Here is a 21,776-nt window from a genome sequence, read left to right as displayed (position 1 = left end):
CTTTGCTAAGATAAAACTTTTAAACTTTGAAGGACTTGTGTTATTTGGGCAGCGAAGATGACGAACTGAAATAACTTATGATAATAATGTCCTGATTTATAAAAAAAAGTAGATATGTCACTCAAAAAGCCTAACACTATCTAGCCAAGGTATTGAGTCGTGGAACTCTAGTTTTAAGTGGGTGAGGAAAATTTTCCTTTTTTACTGCCAATTGAAACCCTCGTGTACTGCTCTTTGTTTCTGAAAAATGTTCAAGAGTGTGGTCTTTTTGAAATCAAAAGATAAAAACATCTCAATGAAAAATGTAGATATTTCATCCTCAAGACTTATCTAATATGAGCTAAGCTGCTCTGTATTATCATTTTCGGACAATAATTGTGACATGTACCTAGCCCAGTGTTCTTCTTTCCGTATATTCAGGTCTAAAGTATGTATATGATTTATAATATATATAATAATATATAATGCATTGGGAACGCATCTCATTATGTATAAGCAGCAACACCTGTGCTGCATTGCTATGTGAACCAGTCAGAATTGCCTTGAAGAAGGTGACAGATTGTTACCGAAACTTCGGTGGAATAAATCTCTTGGTTGTGTAAAAATAATATTTTTATTCAGTGTCTTACCAACCTGATGAAACTATTCACGGAGGTATGTATATAATAGCTCAACATTTCCTTAGTGGTTCCTTACACGAGGCACATACTTTCAAACATTTTATTTATCACCTCTTTGATTATACATCACATTGTACTTAGCATTTTCATGTAAACAATAGAGAAAAAATTACTGCATACTGAGTTCAACGTTGTGTTACATATTGCAGACATCCATAATATATTGTTTATTAGAACGTCAACGGCTTAGAATATTGATCTTTTTATAAGAGCTATTTGTATTAATGCTGATATTTAAAAAAAAATCGATTGGCAATGAAAGCGCTCCTTTAATTCACTCAAGGGCGATAAACACTACGCCGGAAGAAAAAAACACACAAAGAGGACGTGCAAATTCGAGGAATTCAAACGAAATTTACCAAAAGGCGCAACAAGCTCCGGAGAACACCAACGTGATTTTCTAACAAAATAATAGAAATAAAGGCAAATTGCAAACATCTTCCTTGACTAGGTGCTTTTTCGAGAAACATGTAATGTCCTTTAATTCTATCAATGCTTTGCTTGAACACCACTTGCAAGCAGGAACAGTTACAAAAGAAAATGTTATAAAAGAAAATGTTTGTATTTTGTAACTGTTCCTGCTTGTAAGTGGTGTTCAAGCAAAGCTTTGAAAATGTATGTATTGTGACAAGTATACTAATATGTAACATATGCAATATGAAGAGGGAACATACTTACAAATTGATGCGTCTTTCAAATTATCTTTGAAAAATTATGTTTTTATGAGACAGAGTAAGAATTAAAACATGTTTGAGAAAGCTTGAAAAAGTATCATTTTCCTAATTGAATATATATAAAATGACACAACAATGTTTGTCAACCATGCCATAAAAAATTGTTGCAGACCCCCACCCTGGTTTTCTCGTCACTGACAACAGTACCCATTCATACTGCATTGGTGCCTTACATTGGTACTTAATCATCGATCATGTAAAAAAATCCTATCATTTGTCATCGTCCATTTGTTTCCGTGCACGTCGATTTTCTATTTTCTCTCGGAGTTTTTCCTTATACGCGAGCCTCCTCACGTGTTGCTGCTGCTCGAGCCTGGCCTGGTGTGTGGCATGTTGTTCCATCACTTCCTGCGCACACTCCACTACGGTTTCCATACCCTTACTAGACTGTAGCTGCCTCTTCATTCTACGAAGGGCCAGCTTCCTCATCAAACTATCGTTCGCACGACGTCTGCCTTCATGCTGTACTTCTTCTACTCTGGCGATGTCTTCATTGTGCCCCTCCAGAAGTCGCTGGGCTTGTGCACGACCCGTTAAGTCCTCCAGGTCTGAAGACTCGGTCCGTGTATCAAAGCTGCCATCATTTGAGAACGCCCTGGCCTCTTGATCGGCTTCTGTATTCAGCCCGGATCTACCAGGAATACAGGGGGGGATGGGCGCAATATCTGCACGGTTTCGCAAAGAGCTGGTGTTGTGAGATGAGTCAAGTTTTCCGCAATCATACATTTCACGCCGAGATGCCGCTGTTGTGTCAGCGGATCGAATGCTGGCTGCAACGTCTAGGGTTTCATCCAACGCCTCTTGTATCATCTGAAGGTTCGCCTTGAGTTTGATGAGTTTTACTTCACCTGAGAACAAAAAAAATTATCAACATAAACCATTTTGTCGAACGCATATACAGTTATAAGGAACGCAACAATTATAGGTCTTGCCATTAAAGGCTACGATCTCATTGTCATATTCAATATCAGCACTTTTATTATATCTTTATTATTCAACACTTTAATTGGTAGCAGTTTCATAGTTTATCTCCTAATTCTAAGTAGTTGCTAACTTGGAGACTGAAACTAGGAGACCCCGGTTGAAATTTCGGCAGAGCATTTCGGCTGGGGCTGCTTTCCTCTTTCGGAAGGGACATAAAATGTGGGTGGTGTGCCTTCAGCATGTTAAAGGGGAAGGCTGGCAATCCTTGCCTGTAATGATATTCTGAAAAGCCAGGGAACTGGCAGGTCTGTGTACCACTAGGCTCTACCAGGTCATGAACAAACGAATAGTATACAACTTGTCCCTGTTTTTGTCTGAACATGTTTACCATTAGTTGCTGTTTCCTCTGGTGCGGAATAAACTCCGAACTTTGCTTTTAGGCTTTTCCACAGATAGTCCACTAGTTCTTGGTCATTGTCATGTTCCCTGTACGCGCCAACGGCAATGGCGTCACAGATGATGGTCATCAGGAAGTTTATCAGAACGATGAAGATGCTGATCATGAAGACGGTGAAATACACCGGACCAACATAGCGGTTTGATTCAAGTATTTCCTCAGCAAAAAACCTGCGAAAAACAATGAAAATATTGATGTATGTGCAATACCCTTTGTAGATAACAGAGTCCCACTAACATCGCGCACTTTGTTCCCACCAAAACTGTTCCATGAACTTTAAGACGCTGTTCATTTTCTACTGATATTCTAAAACATAGTTTATTTCCTTCAACATTGCCCAGAAACTTACCTTCCGAGAGTCATGTCAAATAGAGCCAACACGGTGTGATACATGTCAGAGTAGGCCTTCATATGTGTCCCGAACACCACCGAGCCTGTTTATGGTAGGAGAATACGATGATACGTTATATTTCTATTACAAATGTAATATATTCTATTGTTCTAGTTACATGGAACCATTCACAGTTTTTGAATAACATGCTCCACATTGCACCAAATTGCACAAGACCTTATTTCTGTCATTGAGTTAAATCACCTCATGTCGTAAAACACACAAAGTTTATGCTAGACATTACACCCTACATACATCCAGGACAGATTTGATAAAATTACTGCGGGATGGATCTCTTCTCTTGTTGATAAGCTTGGTTTGTTCTTTAACGTGCTTGAGGTGTGACTCTAGATCTCCTCAAACGCAACATCGATACCTGCATTTACCGTCCTATCCGAGGTACATCCCTAGCCCAAGCTATGTACTCATCTTCTCGGAGAGTCGAGTGAAGAAAAAATGTAAAGTGCCTTTCTCAATGGCACAATATCTGGACATATCGGAGATTTGAACTCATTACCCAAAGCTTTGTTTTACCTGATTAAATTTAAGACCACGACAAAGAACAGTAACATAAACCGTGAATCCCAGCAGGTCTTACCTGAACAGTTGAAAGCCATGAGAAACACAGTTGAATACACCGTGAATCCCAGCGGGTCTTACCTGAACAGCTAAAAGCCATGAGAAACACAGTGGAATACACCGTGAATCCCAGCGGGTCTTACCTGAACAGCTAAAAGCCATGAGAAACACAGTTGAATACACCGTGAATCCCAGCGGGTCTTACCTGAACAGCTAAAAGCCATGAGAAACACAGTTGAATACACCGTGAATCCCAGCGGGTCTTACCTGAACAGCTAAAAGCCATGAGAAACACAGTGGCATAAACCGTGAATCCCAGCGGGTCTTACCTGAACAGTTGAAAGCCATGAGAAACACAGTTGAATACACCGTGAATCCCAGCAGGTCTTACCTGAACAGCTCAAAGCCATAAGAAACACAGTGGAATACACCGTGAATCCCAGCAGGTCTTACCTGAACAGCTCAAAGCCATAAGAAACACAGTGGAATACACCGTGAATCCCAGCAGGTTTTACCTGAACAGCTGAAAGCCATGAGAAACACAGTGGAATACACCGTTAATCCCAGCAGGTCTTACCTGAACAGCTGAAAGCCATGAGAAACACCGTGGCATAAACCGTGAATCCCAGCTGGTCTTACCTGAACAGCTGAAAGCCATGAGAAACACCGTGGCATAAACCGTGAATCCCATCAGGTCGTTCTTCATGACACCCGGCAGAGCGAGGAGACTGGAGATGGTCTTGCTGAAGCGGAGAACGCGGAGTAACGCCAGGGTGCTGGTGAACACGGTCAACCCCAGGACGGTCTTGAAGGCGTCGTCCCACCACAGAGCAGAGGTCAAGTCGACGAAATGACATCTTTCAACTTGACCTGAGAGAGAAATGACGTTAAATATTGTTCTTTTGTGGAGTTTCTCTCGCAGTTTATTTACCTTTGATTCATAATTCAATTTGATAGAGAATAATAAGTGGTAATACAAAAGTAGAGTGTCTAGCAATTTCTTTTGTAATTGTAGACACACAAAAGTAGATATTGCAACAATTACTATAAAAATGAAATTACAAAGTTTTTAAGTATACAAGTATCTTTGGGCTAACTATTGCTTATACTACAGTTTCTAAGGTGTAAACGTTGATATATTTACCTATCTAAATGCTGCAAATGTGGTCTACTTTGAAAGTTCAATTAAAGTTATATATTTGATTAAATAAATCACATCCAATTGAGTCATAACGTGTTACCTGTTACCTCCTGGATTCGTTCCAACGCCTTTGTTGTGAAGGAATACCTTATACCAAAGGCACAGATTGCAGATGCAGAAAACATTATGCTCAAAGCAGCAAGTATGTTCCAGAAAGATCTAATAAACTTCCTTCCTTCCTCGCGCACATTCATCATCTCCTTTAAGAAATGAAGTAAGAACAGCAGTAGGAAAATGACGTGGACGATCAGCATTCCGTAATCAGAGGTAGATTCATACTGAAACAATCGGTGAGTAGAGACTACACCAGAAGTTGTCAGGTGACCGATGTCTGACTGATGCACAGTCATTTGGACTCTACTGAACAGCTTCACAGAAGGGTAGTAGAACGTGGCGTCAAGTATGGCAGTCTTGGTACATCGGTCGATCCATTGGTTATCCATGAGACTAGAAACCACGGATGCAGCAAGATCAAAGGCATTTGGGAGTTCAATGGCGTGTTGCTGTGAGCAGAGTGGCTTGTGGGGTATGTCAGCCGAGTTATTATGGTGGAAATGCCAACATCCAGACGACACATTGTTCTTTACCCATTCCCAACCACTAGCAGAGGATGTATAGCCTTCGGCTAAAGAACAAAATAAAGTCTGTCAGTGAAGTAGCTTCTATTTTCAGATATCAGTAACAAATGCAGATTTGTTAATTTGATGATTCATCACGGAACCTCAACATTAACATTGTCCGCTTCCACATACATGTCATCTATAAAGTTTATTTCCGTTCATCAGCCTTAAACTTAGACGTACACGATGAATAAAAGAAACAACAATGCAATTTCATATATGTCCGCTCCGCACACTGAGATAATTCCATGTACTGTTACGTGTACACAATGTACCAAAACCTAGATAATGAGTCCATCACAATTTATCTATGACCAAGCCTGTTCCGTCGGGTCATACGTGTTTTAATAGAAACACCACCAAGGCAATGATAAAATATTGAAAACTTAAATTTCATGGATGACATCAGCGCGCGCATTGATTTTTAAACCTGATTTTGAAACAAAAAACAATATTTTTTTACCCTTTGACAATATACAGAAAACGGGGCGATATGTTTCAAATGCCTGTCAGTTCCACTGCAAAAACGTTCTAGATGTCGTAAAAAGGTACTTTCACATATAGGAATGGTGAAAAATCAGTACAAATGCAATGCACAATCATTGTGTATGCAAGCTGTAATGTTCACCCTGCTCGGGCAGCGCAGACGTCGCTGGCTAGGCCATGTCCGTCGCATGGAGGATGGCCGAATCCCAAAAGACCTTCTCTACGAAGAACTGATCTCAGGAAAGAGACGAACCGGAAGGTCACAGCTGCGTTTCAAAGAAGTCTGCAAGACGGACTTTAAGGCTCTAGGTATTGATACGGAGCACTGAGAGGACCTTGCAAATGACCGTTCAAGGTGGAGATGCAAACTGTCCAGACAGCTCAAATCAGGAGAAGCCAGACTGATGCACAACGCAGAAGAAAAGCGGATCCGCCGAAAAGAGCTTTACAACAGAACTGAGTCAGCTTACAGATGTGATTTTTGTGGCAGAGACTGCAATTCTCGTATAGGGCTGTTTAGCCATAGTCAATGCTGTAGGGCTGTTGTGAATTAGGATTTTACAATGGTCAATACTGACCGACGGAGGCCATATAGTAGTTAGCTGCAATAAGATCGCACCTTGTCACCAACTTACAAGAGGACACAGTGACCACTCATACCAAACTTGTAATTGAAATTAGTCTGTAATTGCTTTACTATTATTATCAGCGACGTGTAATCCGGTGTGTTTTCTTCAATGAAGTGAAGAACTAACAAATCCGATAACAGGGTAAGATGAATTGACTAATGTTATGCGGTTTGAGTAGACCATTGTCTAGCTGTCTGTAAAATAAAAGGACGGGGGATTTCTGAGGCACGGAAATTCAGGCAGACAGTCAGGACTTGAGAAGTCAGGAGTTGAGACAGTCAGGAGTTGAGACAGTCAGGAGTTGAGACGAAGTGAGCAGAGCCAGCATTATCTTGTCACAGTCAGTCTGCCGCATGACTCCTCTGCGTTCTTGATGTGCTATACAAACCCGGATCTAAATCTATGATTCTTAAAATGTTGACATCAGTGTTAGTTACTAGGATATAGGAGGTTCTTTGTACACAACCAGGTATAGTTCTCACCTGCTAACGTTTCGATGTCTATCAGACACCTTCTTAGTGTTAGTTACTGTTTTATTAGATACAGGGATAAAAGACATGTCGCTTGCAATACCATGTTTTATCGCTTAAATTCTTCTTACATGCTTTATGGTATTCAAGTTGGAAAATGTGGATATTTTGTTTTTTTTCCTGCCATGTTTTTTTCGCCCGCGCGTGCTGAATTTGGAATCTGCAGAGGGTATCATCCATGAAATTTACTTGCTGTGCCCTATTACAAAATGATAAGTAATAATGATAATGATAATGATAATAAGTAAATATTATATCCATAAAAGGGTGAAAAAAACAACAGTCTGATGACAAAATAATCTTGTTTTTACCGGGGCTCACTCTAACTTGACTAAGGCGTGTAGGACCGATTCGGAAGGCTTCTGTGTAGGAAGGGAACTGTTTGTCGAGGTGCTTCATCTTCCAACCGTTATACCAGGCGGAGGGATACATGACTGGTAGTAGATAGTTACTGGTCCACATCCAAAAACTGTCTATAGTAGTGACCTGTAATACAGGAAGCAATGGATTCATTGACGTTTCAGAACAAATCAAGGAAGAGTAAGGATGGATGAGAATAATAATCTAAAAACTTATAATAATAATGATGACTAATATGAATTGATTTGGGCTTTTCTTGATTAACATTAGTACCTCGAGGCGTATGTCCACGACCATTGCCTTGTCTTATCATACGCGGTTAGAAAGCAAGTATTTGTGAAAGTCGGTGTTTACTTAGTTTGTAAACACTCTATGAATTCTCGCCGCTCAATCATACACTATTAACTAATATACCGGTGTACTTATTTATACACGTATGTTTAGCTAGAAGTGTCTGATTGTGCGGCATTACTATTCTGCGGACCGAGTACTCAGTTTTGTAGAAAGCAACTGTGATTTCAACAATCGCCCATGGTCTTACCGAGTCGAATTCCTGCATAATAGCTGAAGACAAGGTCTGTGATGCGTGAAAGGCGAACGGTTCTCTGTCGGTGTAGCTGATGTAGAACAGGACCGTCACCAACAGGAAAAGCAGACCGAGGTTCTTCAGTACCGGCCACACCTTTCGCCTCTGTTCGTTCATCGTCTTCGTTCTTTGAGTCAAGGCTTCTCCAGGCGGGTACACCTTCTCAGGGACTGATATATAGATATGTGTGCATCACCAATGTGTTTCTATTTCTTCGAGCTGTTGTGTGTCTATAATTATGCCAAAAGATATATCAATATATGACAAATGCAATAAAGAGTATTCAGGTATTTATCAGATACGAACCTTTCATTGTCCATAACGCTTGCTGCAGTTCCTTCTTCTGAATCCTGACTTTCTGAAGCCTCTTCCCTGGGCTTGTGCTGCAGATGAGGGCAGCTAGAACGGCCAGCACTAAAACCTGTACCACAAATGAACGCATATTAGATTATTAACAATGCCTTGGCTGATCTGAGAATTCGCTGTATGGTTTGTGAATTCGCCGACTGCGCCTTACTGACTATAGCCGATGCTAGGAAAGTTAGAGAGCTACTCTTGAAACAAGAGCAAGTAGAATCGCACACTAGGTTCTAACAGACAGTTCTTGCACTGCCTGTCATTCTATGCCTCATCAGTGCTGTCAGCTGATACGGTGGGGTAAATTTCTTATCAAATGAAGATGAGTGTTCTACATGAGGAGCCAGTTTCTACTATCAACCTTAACTTTGCAGGTGGAAATAATGTATGACGAGGCACATGCCAACTGTTGAGTTTATGGTATCATTTCAAAATATCAGACAGTTTACATACAATCTCAGTAATGCAAGGTCACAAAAACTATGTACAGTACTTGGAAGATGGGTGTACATCAAACTGATTACAAAGTTACCTGGCCAGTCTCTGTCAAACTGCTTGACAACACAAAGGACAAGAAGAAAGCCTTCAGCCATTCCATACTTTTCTCTCTCCCCCACTCAATACCGTATAGGATAACGAAGAAGGAAGATATGATGGAAGCAGACACGACTATCACCCACGCCACGTACTTCGGCCAGCGACGACGGCCGGCAATTTCGGCACCTTCATACGTAGAGAGAGAAAAAAAAAATGATAACTTGTACATTTAGAACCGCATTGTAAACATCATATGAACTACCGATCTATGTATTTGTCTAATTACACGCACCTCATTTGTCAGCAGTGACACCTAGCTGTATTGCAGAATAGATTCAGACAGTATTGCCCCTAGGAAGGTGACATACGGTCACCGAAACGTTGGTTTGAGTAAAACAAATTGAGTGAAAATAACTCTGTTGTCCAATTAGGATAAGAACATGCCCATGTATCTATCATCATGAGGCATTGTCAACACACAGCTGACCAGTTGTCGGCCTTTCACTTGATGCTTGATACGACCGGATTACATATGTCTTGTTGAGAAGCTTATCATTGACCTTCGTTTTTCAACCCAAATAACCTTCACACGTACATACCAAATACCATAAGGATCCATTAACAATATAGATATATAGATAGTTTATTGCAAATTCATGCACGTAGGCTAATTGCATGTTGACAACAGTGTCGAAATACAATGTAAGGGAAAACAAAAGTTATACATGTAATACAAGATAATTCTATATTGCTATTCTACAGTAAGTTTCTACGGTACTAATACTATTAACAGCTTGTTGAGTTATGTTGTCCACAGACAGACAGACAGACAGACACAGAAACGCCGAAAAATATAACCACCTAGCTTGACGAAGGTAAAAAAAAGGTTACATACCGCTCTTGGTACTTCCGGAGGTATCCGACAGCTGCATTCTGAACAGTTGTACCGGTACCAAAGTCACAGGTATCACCGTGAAAGCTGTCATGACGCTGACATAGACTTCCTGTTATCAAAAGAATGCAGTTTGTAATGTTATCTCATCAGCATGCTTAGGACTATTTCAGTTGACACAAACAAAACTGTACACGAAATTAAAGCACATTATAACATTATCGTGACACCTGTTTCGACCCTTACTTATATATAGAGAATACAACACGGGGTATTCCGTATCACCCGAGGTACCAGCCCGGCCGCGGGTAGGATCGCCCCGACGACTGTATTGTATTTATGTAATACCCAGCCGAGAAACACACATTTCAATGCGAGATGCGCCAGAAGTTGATGGAGTTTTGCGTCCTCAAACAAAAAATTGTGATTTACAAAAAAACTGTTATTTTCAACGGCGGTGCAACCGGTGTGCTCGAAATGCATTCTAAATATTCCATGGAAGCCCGTGTGATACAACTCTAGAACCTCATGTGATACGGATAGTTACAACACGGTCCGGAACGCCCGTATCAGGCCAAGGCATGACACAAATACGCATATATGTAATAATTCATCTGTTTTGCAGATCAACACATTATGTTGGTAGACGCGCAAAACCAAGAGGACTTTGTTGAAACCTGTATGTTTTTCGACCCAATTGATTACATGAAATAGAACATTTAAAATTCAATTCGTCACCAAACTAGTTCTAATTACCTAAAAATGAAACTAGAAGCTATTATTACCTGAAGAGTGAACCGCAGGAACCCGAGATCATAAGCATTCTGTTCTACAGGTACATCATTGTCGTCTCTGTACCACATAGCGCTGGACAGCATCATAGCGTTGAAGATAGCCCAGCAGCAGGACAGCCGTTCACATTTAGAAAAATCAGATCCTTCACAGAGGGTTATCAAAGAGGTATTTCAAAAACTGCTTGGTGACCGTGTATATCATAATCGTGTTGTACACTTTACTAGTGGCATAAACTACTGGATGATAAATGAAGAATGTGTGTGTGTGTGTACACTAAATCTCTTATCCTTTGTAATAAGGTTTAAAGAGAACTGAATATTTTTCAATGTAAGTGTACCTTGTGGAGCTATGAGCGGAGACGTCCACAGGTGTTGGTCATAAAACATGGCGTCTGTGGCTTCCCGGAACACACTACTGAATGACGTCATATCCTCATCTGTCGCCACGTGAAGAACCTTCTCGACCTGGAAGTCTCCGCGGACCTCTGAGAGCCAGTCGTAGCAAATAAATTGGAATCTGAGTGAAAACAAAAGCATTTCTGCATTCAGTTGACCTTCGAAATGCAATAAAGGTAGCAGGCAAGCGTATAGGTTGGTTGAGTTGTGGATTAAAGTTACGCAGAGAATAATGTTGTAACTTATATGCAGGCGAGTCTTCACGTCTACCCTTTACACCTGCAGAACGAGTATATGTATAATTGCTACAAACATTTGATGATAACGATCAATTAGTGACTGTTAATAACATGATTGTCCTTCTGTTACTATTCACATGGGCAGAAAAAACAAAATAGTTGAAGTTGTCTTTACCTACAGCACTCCGATGATGTCCAACAGTAGATATATACATAAATGTGTACATACATCAATCCAGAGACTATCTTACGGAGACCGTGGGAATTAAACACGGATTCTCTGCTGAGACCGAGTGGGGTGCATAGTCCTCAGAAAAATGTGCAGTTTTTAAAACATGAAATTTTCTTTTTATATTCTCAATATGTATTCTTTGAAGTATGAATACTTCAATACTTTACAGTTTTATTTTTATCATTATACTATTTTTGTACAAAGGTAATTATAGGTAATTAGTGCAAAATGTGTTTTTTGCATAAATGATGATAATGAGCAGGGATTATTAACTAATCACGTCACATATTCTTCAGATCTTGAAGAAGCATTGAATATACAACGATCAACGAAAAATAATTACAAGAAGATACAACTGAAAAAAATGTGATTGGGTCAGTTTGGCCCCTATTAGGTCAGTTTAGTTGCAAAAGATGTGTCAAAAATGTGTTTGAATTAGTGCTGCGTACCTGAACGCAACCCTAGGTACTGGTACAAGTACCGGTACAGGTTTAGCTACAGGTCCGGACCTGTACATGTACCTAAACAATTTGAAAAATTAACATGTATTTTTCTGAACTTCAATAATGACAGAAACTTAGATAAACTGTTCACATCTTTTCAGCATCTTCATTCAAAGAACATATTAGTTTCCTACCACCAAACTCTCTTGGCCCTGCTATCAAAACTCCCGGCCTGCCTAAATGATCTGTTGCATATTAGCTACGCTGTTCCAAGGTGTCACGTTTGGTCACGTTTGGTGTTACATGATCATGAGGCCATGGGGTTAGGAGATCAGTCACAAAATAAGTACATGTTGGTGTAAATTTATATCGGTACAGTACCGGTACTTCATGATTCGATATTTTGGACCTGTACCTAATCGGTTTTTACGGCACAGTACATGTACACAATACCGGTACGCATCACCAGTGTGAAATAAACCTGGAAAACCTTCCTACATTTCGTCTGTTTGCATGTCCTGGACAGTGAAGGTGCCTAAGAACCATGCTGCCTGGTCTCCACCACCCTCATTATCGTGCCAGATGTGTACCAGCTTCAGGTCTCCCAGCGACTCTCTCAGCGGCATGACGAATCCATAGCTGCCTCCACGCACCAAAGACTGCAAAACAAAGCAATCGTACGCTAAATTTCCACAAAATAATGGAGTTTTAAAAGGAGTGGTATAGATAATAAATGATTTGTTATGTTTGGTGCACAATACCATCAATCGCTGCCACAACACCATGTGTATTGTATTGGAATTCTGCAATATTCTGCAGTGCCCGTCCACATAGAATGGGGGTCATTTCAGACTACCCACAGGATGCAGGAATACAAAGGATAGAATGGCCTTCCAGCAGGTCAGACCTCAACACGATTGAATAATTCTTAGGCTCTGGACCAGCTTTGGTGAGTTGTTCAAGCAACAATGTCCAATAGAATCATAACTGAGTCTCATTTACTCTTTTTTTTTGTTTGAACGAAGAGAAACATTGGAATTTATATGAATTTGTTTTGTTGATTCAAGTTTCTTATTATTCTCGTGTAGAAGTCACTACCAACAGAGGAAAAATACTGAATTGAATGTGTACATGTTTGACTTCAGTTGTGTAATCTCGGCCCTCTTTATGTGACCCTCTCGCATAAGCAGGCTTGGAGTTCATTTCATTGATTTATCATAGGAACGGAAATCACGCAAGCCTTCCAATGACAAATAATACATTAAAATTGGAAAAGAAAGAACGGAAATATGATCGGCTAAAGTAAAGTTTCCAAACTTGTTGTGCCAAGTGAAGATTTATCATGACTTTAATGATGTAATGTGTATTTTTTTCAGATTTTGTCTGACCCTTACCAATTATAATTACCTCGTGACGTCAATGAAAAGCAGCCTGCAGGCTGAATTGAGTTTTTATGATCAAAGAAAGACTCAAAACAAAAATAAAATGCTGACTCACTTCTCCCTCTGGATTCAGCATCTTGATCGTTGTCTTTCCCCCAGAGCCAAATATCTGGAAGCCGACCCTTGCCGAGGTGCCTGCCCCGAACATTGAGCCAGTCGTAACCATGACCTTGTACATATACGGAGCGGGCATCCTGTCTGGTGGAAGGACCGACATCTTCGGCAACTGTTTTTTTATCTTGTGCCAAGCATTCGATCGTCCAGAAATTATTTCCTGATGCAGAAACACACATGGAAATAAGATGAAGATGGTGCAAACTCACCGAACTTGTTTAAGTTCTGGCTATCAGATTAAATCCCTGCCCTTAAAATGTTTTTTTTTTCAGGGCAGGCCATTAGCCGGGGATCAACGATGAAGTTTCTGACTCGTCTACACTTATGTGTCCGTGTGGTGTAGTGGTCCGCGCTTCTGTGACTCACCACATCTGGTTCAAATTATGAGGAGCCAGAAGGCCCGAGCTTGCGCCTGGGTAGGACATGTTTGGCTAAGAGGCGCATCGAGTCATACTAAAGACTATATGAAAATATTACAGGCTTCGGAAACAGTATGGAAGTTAAACACACTCTACTGCCAATAGACTAGCCCCCTGTTTCAGTGATTGCACCTCAGTGTGGCCCAGGGCCCTATACATCTTATGGTGTGGTATGACTAACTTTTAGGTACACTTATGTGTGACTCAATATCAAAAATATCCAATGGCAGTGTATACAATATGTACAATGTGTACGTTTAGTTCCAGATACAGCGTAGGTATTCTTGATTTCGATCAAAAATATATGCTAATAGGTTCTGTACAATTCGGGTTCAGAAACAATCATGTTAGTCCCCCAAATACTAACAAATTAGAACCAATTTACAATGACCTTCTAACGGACAGAATGCCATGCTCTACTTACTCTCAAACGCTGCATGTCAACAACCAGAATGATGGCAACAAGCAGATAGAGGGCCCATTCGGTGATAACAGTGGCCAAGACAATAAAATCGCCAAAACTCTTGTTTTGGCCGAACAAGTTATCAAATTCAATGAAATTCGGAGAGAGCTGCACAGAACCAGCCACAGCGAATTTTTGCTCGGTAAAGTTACAGTTGCATCTGAGGGTCTCTTCTGTTGAGGCATGTATGTCCACCACAGCCTGTTGAAAAAGCGAAAACAGTTTACTAACAAACAACCCCGAAACAATCAATGAAAATTTGATGTCTTTTTTCCAAATGTTTCAAGTATGTCTCGGTTGGTTTTTTATTCCCAAACATTTTTGGTCAACATAACTTTATTTCATCACAGCTACCACATTACATCCATCCAGAATGCGTATGATGTACATGCTTTGGTCGCATTGACATTATTTCTATTCAAGCAAGATAGAAAAGTACTTTGCATTTATTGGAAACTGTATCTAACTTCGTTACTTGATTATTTTACAACCACGCTCATCATCCACAAGTGGAATCAAACTACAAGAGTTCCTATCCTTACCCTACAGTCCTTGTTCTGCCATTTTTCGGACTCGAAGGTCCAGCTGAGACAACGTATGACCGAGGAACGTAGGGAGTAGTCATCATCTGGTAACGGAGCAAATGGCTGAGGACTAGACCGGTCTGGTAAAAGAAATAAAAACAACAAAGTTTTATTCATTCTATAACGATTCCTTTTCATACAATCAGCTTGTTTATTTCATATATGATATGTTTATGTTTTGAGATATGAAAATACTATTACACTAATATGGTAAGAATAATTTGGCTATCAAGTATCGTTTTACCAGTAATTGTTTCTCTTTGGACGAACTGGAAACGCTTCGTTCTTTTCTCGCAAAATTCGTATCTACAGGTAGGTTTGAATTCGGCCTTGACACGTCTATACTTTAAGGATAGTGGGATGGAAGAAGTTTGATCGACAGGTAAGATCGTAAGTTGCCGACCGGAGATAGTACGTTCCGAGCGTCACTGATCAGTGCCCATATGTAGGAGTGGCGGCGTTAATACCCCTCTCGGTAATTTTCACGTGCAATGCATCATCACCATCAATAATCCCGAAACAAAATGTATACATGCCATATATATGATATTTTCCAAACTAAAATGTAAATATATGATATGTGATGTACATATTTGTCTAAAAGGACAATTCATATCACTTCGCACTTATTGGTTCCAACAATGTTTTCGCTACTCTCTTTTGTAAATACGTTCTATAAAAGCTGTCCGATCCAGCAAACAGAGTCAAGAAAGTGGACCGATCTCAGCATGTATTGCGCTCCCTAAGTTGTTTTCTGAAACATAAGTAAGTTTCAATTACAGTTATACCTATAATCTGTATCCCGATGTAAAGCTTTCCGCGCAGTGGAATCAGATTTGGTATGATGGTGCGCGAATTCCATAACTCCAGCTGCCAAGCCTTCAATGCATCCGTTTCTTTCACAACCTGCACGTCGTCATACAAGCTTTCTGTCGGGTGGAGTTGGTACCGGGAGAACACCCGGTACGTGGCAGTATGGTCCCACCAGGTCAGTTCTATTGCGACAACACTGGCGGCAGGAACATCAATAACATGGATCGTCATATTTGTATCATCACCTTCCGTTCTTTTTCTGTAGATGCCATTCCTTATCAGTGTGCTACTGCTGTTAATTCTGGTAAGTACGTTCCGTCTTTTCCTTCCAGCTCTTTGCTGTTGACGTTTTAAACTGGACGTGTTACCGGCAGGTAACGAAATTGGTAAGTCGAGATCTAAGTTCACAGAACAGTTAATAGATACGCTGTGTTCCTGTACAGATCCCACCGACACTATTATCACTGGAGTTGTAACATTTTGTCCGAAAGTCGAGTCGTTCCATGATAAAATATTCCTTTCAAACGATATAACCTGTAAAGAAAATTAGGGATTATGAATTATCGCATCATGATTGAAAGATACTGAACTAAGGTGGACACGATTAAAAATCATGTAAAAAATAAAAGGCAATGAAAATTCTCAATTTATGTGAAAATTAACCTTTGCGTCAGTGACTCCATCAAGACTACAGTTGATGGCCGAGAACACCATCTTAACGGGACCTTCAACTTGCAAGTCTGTACTAACTGACGATCTTGATATCACCAAGGTAACATTATCATTTGAAAATACTTCAAAGTGTTCCTTATGAGTTGAGAGCATAGCCAGCAGGCCGTTCGCTGTTCGGTCAATGGACTCGATTATTGACAGTCCGGAAGAACGGAGCTGCGTAGAAATAGAAATGCTGATTGTTACAAAAAATCTAGTTCAATTAGAGGCTTCCAAAATTATAGATTATTCAGAAAAAAACTACAACAATACAGTCTATTAGAAGCTCTTGTAGTGTAAGCTGTGTCAATTCAACGGCATTGAATAGAAATTCAATAAGGGTCCTATTGCCACTTCGACCTCGCTGCGACCATTCATGAAGCTCTGTAAAGTTTTAGATCACAGAGAGCGCGCAGCGAGAGCGACGTCCGAGTGGAATGCAGGTATAACCACGCTACATTTGATACAAGACTTTCCCTGTACTAAGTATAAAACTCACACTCTGATGCATGTCCCGCTGTTCTGCCTTGAGATACATCAGTTGTTGTTTAGGGGAGACGTCGACAGAAAACAGATCAATGACGTCCATCTCGAACAGATTCTCTAAAGGATCCACGATTGTCGTCGCTCTCCATGGCATATGTTTAGTCAGACATGATGCCACATCGACTACAGCTGGAATCAGTGGTAGTAAAAGTAAGCTCTTTTGAAAACCTGTCCTCCAATAGCATTTTTAAAGTCAAAATGCATCTAAAAATCAATTTTTTAAAGCTTTGTTTCTTTTGAATTTACAAACAGCAATTACAGCTGCATGGTGTTCAGACCACTGCACGCTCGTTCTCATTGAAATGTGCAAAATAGCGATTTTTAGGGTCGAAAAATTGATTAGCTCATTTTACAGGCACACCTACGTCATTTATTAGCTGAACATCTCCTTTTATGATCCCCAAAATATGACAGCTTATTTATCACGGGAAGTTGCCAAAAATTTCTAAGTTTTCATTAGATGTCCTTGGAGTTTACCCATATTTTTGCGGAAACAAATGTTGAACATCAGTAATTGGATATTTCAATTTTGGAGCTTTCATGTCGTGACATCGCCTTCAAAACATATAGTTGAGGAGTCAGTATCTCTGGTAAAACGTTTGCCAAATTTAGTGCCGTGCTGACGATCGTAACTGTTTCATTCAGGAATAAGATTGTCTGGAATTGTTTTGCATTTCGACTTGTTTGAGAAATTTACCAGAGGCGGAATCTGATAGTTCTTGCAAAAAGTTCCATCCTCCGTTGATCCAAATAATTTAACCCTCACAACATCTATAACATATTCAATGTTGCGAACTAATACTGCGTAGGAGCAGTAAAGCATTTGGAACAGAGGGGGAATCAAGGAAAAACGGTAACGGAGATTACATACCGTCGCCAAAAGGCGTGTTCGCCAGACGTAAGCCGCCAAGTTGTAATTGATTGACTTCTGATTTCCTGGGACATGAGGGCAGGCAAACTATACTTGTTTAAAGTAAATTAAAGGTAGTTTTCTGCATCATGTGAACTTACCATGTAGTTACGGTCAACATAAATAACAGTCTGGGCAACTGGGGCAGAAATGTCCGCCCATTTATTTCGTATTCATGCAGATCTAGGTTAAAGTATGCATGCAGATCCAGGTTGGCCCACTTTTTTTAGAATACTTGTCAGCCATGAACCTCGAAACATTTACAGTTCCATTGTCCCTGTACATTCTACCCACACGTACTCCACCAGATTATCCAGCCCCTACAGTTTCAAAGTACATAAACCAAAAACCAACAGCCAAAAGCGAACCTTTCTCTACTGAGCCATCAATCTTTGGAATACATTACCACCTAATATCAAATCATTGACAGTCCCATACAACTTTAAAAAGGCCATCTACCAGTTTTTCGTTGGGTATTTGTAGTGTTCGTTGCATTTGTTTCTAACTTTATTTGAAGATAATCAATCCCAGTATATAATGGTGCATTCAAACATATCAGAGGCTATAGATCACTTATTGTCTTGAGGTTTAAAAAGAATTCAACTTTGGAAACAAAATCTGGAAGAAAGAGTAGAATATTGGAATATGATAACCCTACTGAGGGTTATTCTCAGTTGAATCTATATTTTTCTATTCTAGTTTAAGCGCGTTTGCCTTATGGTGCACAACTACAAAATGTTCTGCGCCAGGTTATGTATATTCCGCAACAGGTGTAATCTCCGTTACCGGTAACGGAACTTACAACAGTAAAACTTTGGCGTTTCCTTCAAAGGGATATCCATTTTTGCGTTCCATCTTTTATTATTAAAAGGACGTGTGTACGGGCATTTAGAAAATGGGCGGAGTCCCTACACCAGGCCTTGTTAACAACACAGAGAGCATCAAACAATGGTAACGGAGATTACATTTATTACTGTACTGTCATTTTTTCGAGGAGGTAGTTCAAAACTGAGAGCAGACACTTCTTATTTGTTCCTTTTAAAAGCCACAAAAGCTCTAAGTCGTCATAAAAACGACAGGTTGGCACCTTATATGAGGCATATCTTAATGTCAGGAACGTCTTACTCCAAACGGTAACGGAGCTTACCGTATTGGGCGACAGGCATAAATCGCCTTGCACAGCGTACAAGAACAATAACAGGAGCGATCTGACGTGATTTGTCGGAGGGCCTCGGTAGCTGGATTCACCAGTTAACCGGTCATTCTCTGAACTGAATTGTTACATTCTCGGCTGCTTTCTAAATTTTGCATGTCTCCGCAGGCGACAACCATTTTTTATGACTCTTTAAGCCACCCATTGCCATCACTTCTTCTAAGTCAAAACCCATTAGTAATTTTGATGTGCATTTTTCGTGAAACATGATACGTGTTGTGGGAAAGTGAAGAAAGCATCGATGGTGCCCGTAATTTGGCTCATATCAAGTCGTAAAGGCTGGCGACAGCAATTTGTACATTCAAATGAGAACGAGCCTGCAGCAGCAGAACACAATAGACTACCGCTATTGTTTAAAATACATTGTAAATCATATCACAGGCAGGATTTTAGCACGTACCTGTTGTTGTGGTTTCCGTAGCAGGCAGTGTGGTACCGTCAGTCATTCTGAGTATCCCGGTGGTTTTAGCCAACACGTTTGTAGCAATCTGCTGCAAGACGAAAATCCAAAAGGCAATGATGTTGAATTAATATAGAAATAGATAGATTTGAATATCATTAATTCATGCAACATTTGATTTAATACAGTGTTTTACTGAACATGTTGGCTTACCTATGTATAAGAAAGGGAGAATGGAAATTCGGGTGAACTAAGAAGACCATGGAGGGTATTTTTGGTTATTCATTTTGCACCAAATCACGTAGTGCTGGCTGTAATTTTTTCTCTTAAAGTTTGCTATAATGTGTTTGTGATTCTGTAAAGAATAACAAGTTTAAAGAGGTTGTCTCTTGGCTTCGGATACCTACCGAGCAGGAGTCAACTTGTCAATATTTACGTTATATATATATACTTGCTATTTCTTAACACGTTGAGACCACTCAAAAGTAAAATACATATGGCACGAAAGGTGTCATCGATGCCATTTATAATACACGCCAAAAAATTATTACTCAAGCAACTGGATAAAATGTTGAGGCAGTCAGAGGTTTCAGACAGCATTCGCTGTCTTTCGTCAGTGACTAAAGTAGGAGCTGGGACAACCAGGTTTTATACCGAAACTGAATAGATATATTAATGAGGTCAAGACAATTTAGGATATCTTGACATAGTTTCCAACAGAAGACTAAGTCATGACAAGGTTATATGCTGATAGTTCAATTGACTACTGTTGTTTTAGTATAGTAACTTAATGTCGGGGCTGGGGGTGCATTATCTCAAGTGACTGAATTCCCTAAAAGTTCAACGCGTAGAACTCCTTCCCTTGATAACCTTTTTTTGGCGTACCTTATTACCTGGATTTCTAACTTTCATCACCAAAATTTATGATGTACTTTTAGAAATACATTTTGCAATTAGCTGCTGTGTATGAAGTAAGCCTTGGTTTAAAGGCACATAAGAAAACATATTATATGGATGCAATTTATGCAACATAAGTATGATGTTAAGCCCATACCACTACGACAGGGAAAACATCAGACGGAGACGCCGGGGTCGGCATTCTATCGACAATAGGACAGACATTCCTCAACATCGACCGGACATTCTCCAATGACGTCACTTCCTGGAAGGCTCGGTCCACCCGTTGTTCTAATTGTGTTATCTGTAAACAGACAGTGCTGATAACCAAGTGCCAATACATGCCTCTTCCTTTTAGACACTATAAATCGGAACCTACCGAAATGATTTCTTGAATATGATGATTAACTTTGGATAACGAAAAAAGTCATTTTTGACATGACAATACCTCTTCTAAAGGACTCAAGATGGTCGAAGTGCTGGAACCCAACTGCACGAGAGCAAAATCTGCAGTAAGAAACAGAATAAACAGTGTAACTAGGCACTTGCCAGAACAATATCTTAATTTTGCCATGGAGGCAAAAGTAAGAATATTTTGGAGCAAACGTCATATTGACATGTGTATCCTTGCTCTGTTTTACTTACCATGTTCAGACGTCGACGCCACTGACTCATGAGTCTTCCATTTATCAACTATTAAAAAAAGGTAATCTAGGTTACTATACGAGGTAGTGACCTTAAAGTGAGCTCTGTCTACAACACATTTCTTCTACGTTATCGGGTTTAATAATGAGTAGGTTATAAAAAAGGAAATTGAAAGATAAGCATATACAGATTGCATCAAATATGTTTTCTTGGACGATTGAAACTCAGAGAACACTATTCTTCAAGAGAAGAAGCAGAAAAAAAGAAGAAAATATTGTTATCTGACCTGTAATAGTTGCGGCTGTTGTTGAATCAAACGGCTCCAAAACAAATGGCAGCGTCCCTGCAATGCCTGTGTTGTGTGAAAATGCAAAGGGTCAAGAACACAAAATAACGAATAAAACTGTTTATTATTAGTCCTGCAAAGGAATTGTTTTCGTTTACATGGTTTCGACAAATTTCCAAAGTTTAGAAGATGAACTGAGGAACCATGGGATCCTGCTCGTGTTATGGGCTGTATCGAATGTTTGTTTCTAAGACAGCAATTGGATA

The 21,776-nt window shown here is 39.9% G+C and overlaps 1 protein-coding gene and 1 long non-coding RNA gene across 2 annotated transcripts; both read right to left on the bottom strand.

The window, feature by feature from the left end:
• Nucleotides 1-594: 594 nt before the first annotated feature.
• LOC136421839 (polycystin-1-like protein 2) lies at nt 595-15,165 on the bottom strand. The gene is made up of 15 exons (XM_066409406.1): nt 15,048-15,165; nt 13,565-14,706; nt 12,566-12,726; nt 11,096-11,274; nt 10,749-10,900; nt 9,967-10,075; nt 9,067-9,257; nt 8,484-8,598; nt 8,133-8,347; nt 7,543-7,717; nt 5,007-5,591; nt 4,405-4,635; nt 3,145-3,229; nt 2,727-2,965; nt 595-2,262 (listed from the first exon to the last, which is right to left on the bottom strand). The coding sequence occupies exons 2-15, from the start codon at nt 13,724-13,726 to the stop codon at nt 1,625-1,627; spliced, it is 3,237 nt and encodes a 1,078-aa protein (XP_066265503.1). The 5' UTR covers nt 13,727-14,706; nt 15,048-15,165; the 3' UTR covers nt 595-1,624.
• A 1,953-nt stretch (nt 15,166-17,118) lies between these two features.
• On the bottom strand, nt 17,119-20,873 carry LOC136421846 (uncharacterized). Its single transcript, XR_010753520.1, has 3 exons — nt 20,737-20,873; nt 19,683-19,773; nt 17,119-17,288 (listed from the first exon to the last, which is right to left on the bottom strand). It is a non-coding gene; the product is annotated as an uncharacterized lncRNA (long non-coding RNA).
• Nucleotides 20,874-21,776: the final 903 nt, after the last annotated feature.

The sequence above is a fragment of the Branchiostoma lanceolatum genome, chromosome 16 (genome assembly GCF_035083965.1).
Source record: "Branchiostoma lanceolatum isolate klBraLanc5 chromosome 16, klBraLanc5.hap2, whole genome shotgun sequence".
In the NCBI taxonomy this organism is placed as follows: domain Eukaryota; kingdom Metazoa; phylum Chordata; class Leptocardii; order Amphioxiformes; family Branchiostomatidae; genus Branchiostoma; species Branchiostoma lanceolatum.
Note: the sequence above shows the minus strand (reverse complement) of the source record. Positions and strands in the feature narration are given on the sequence as shown.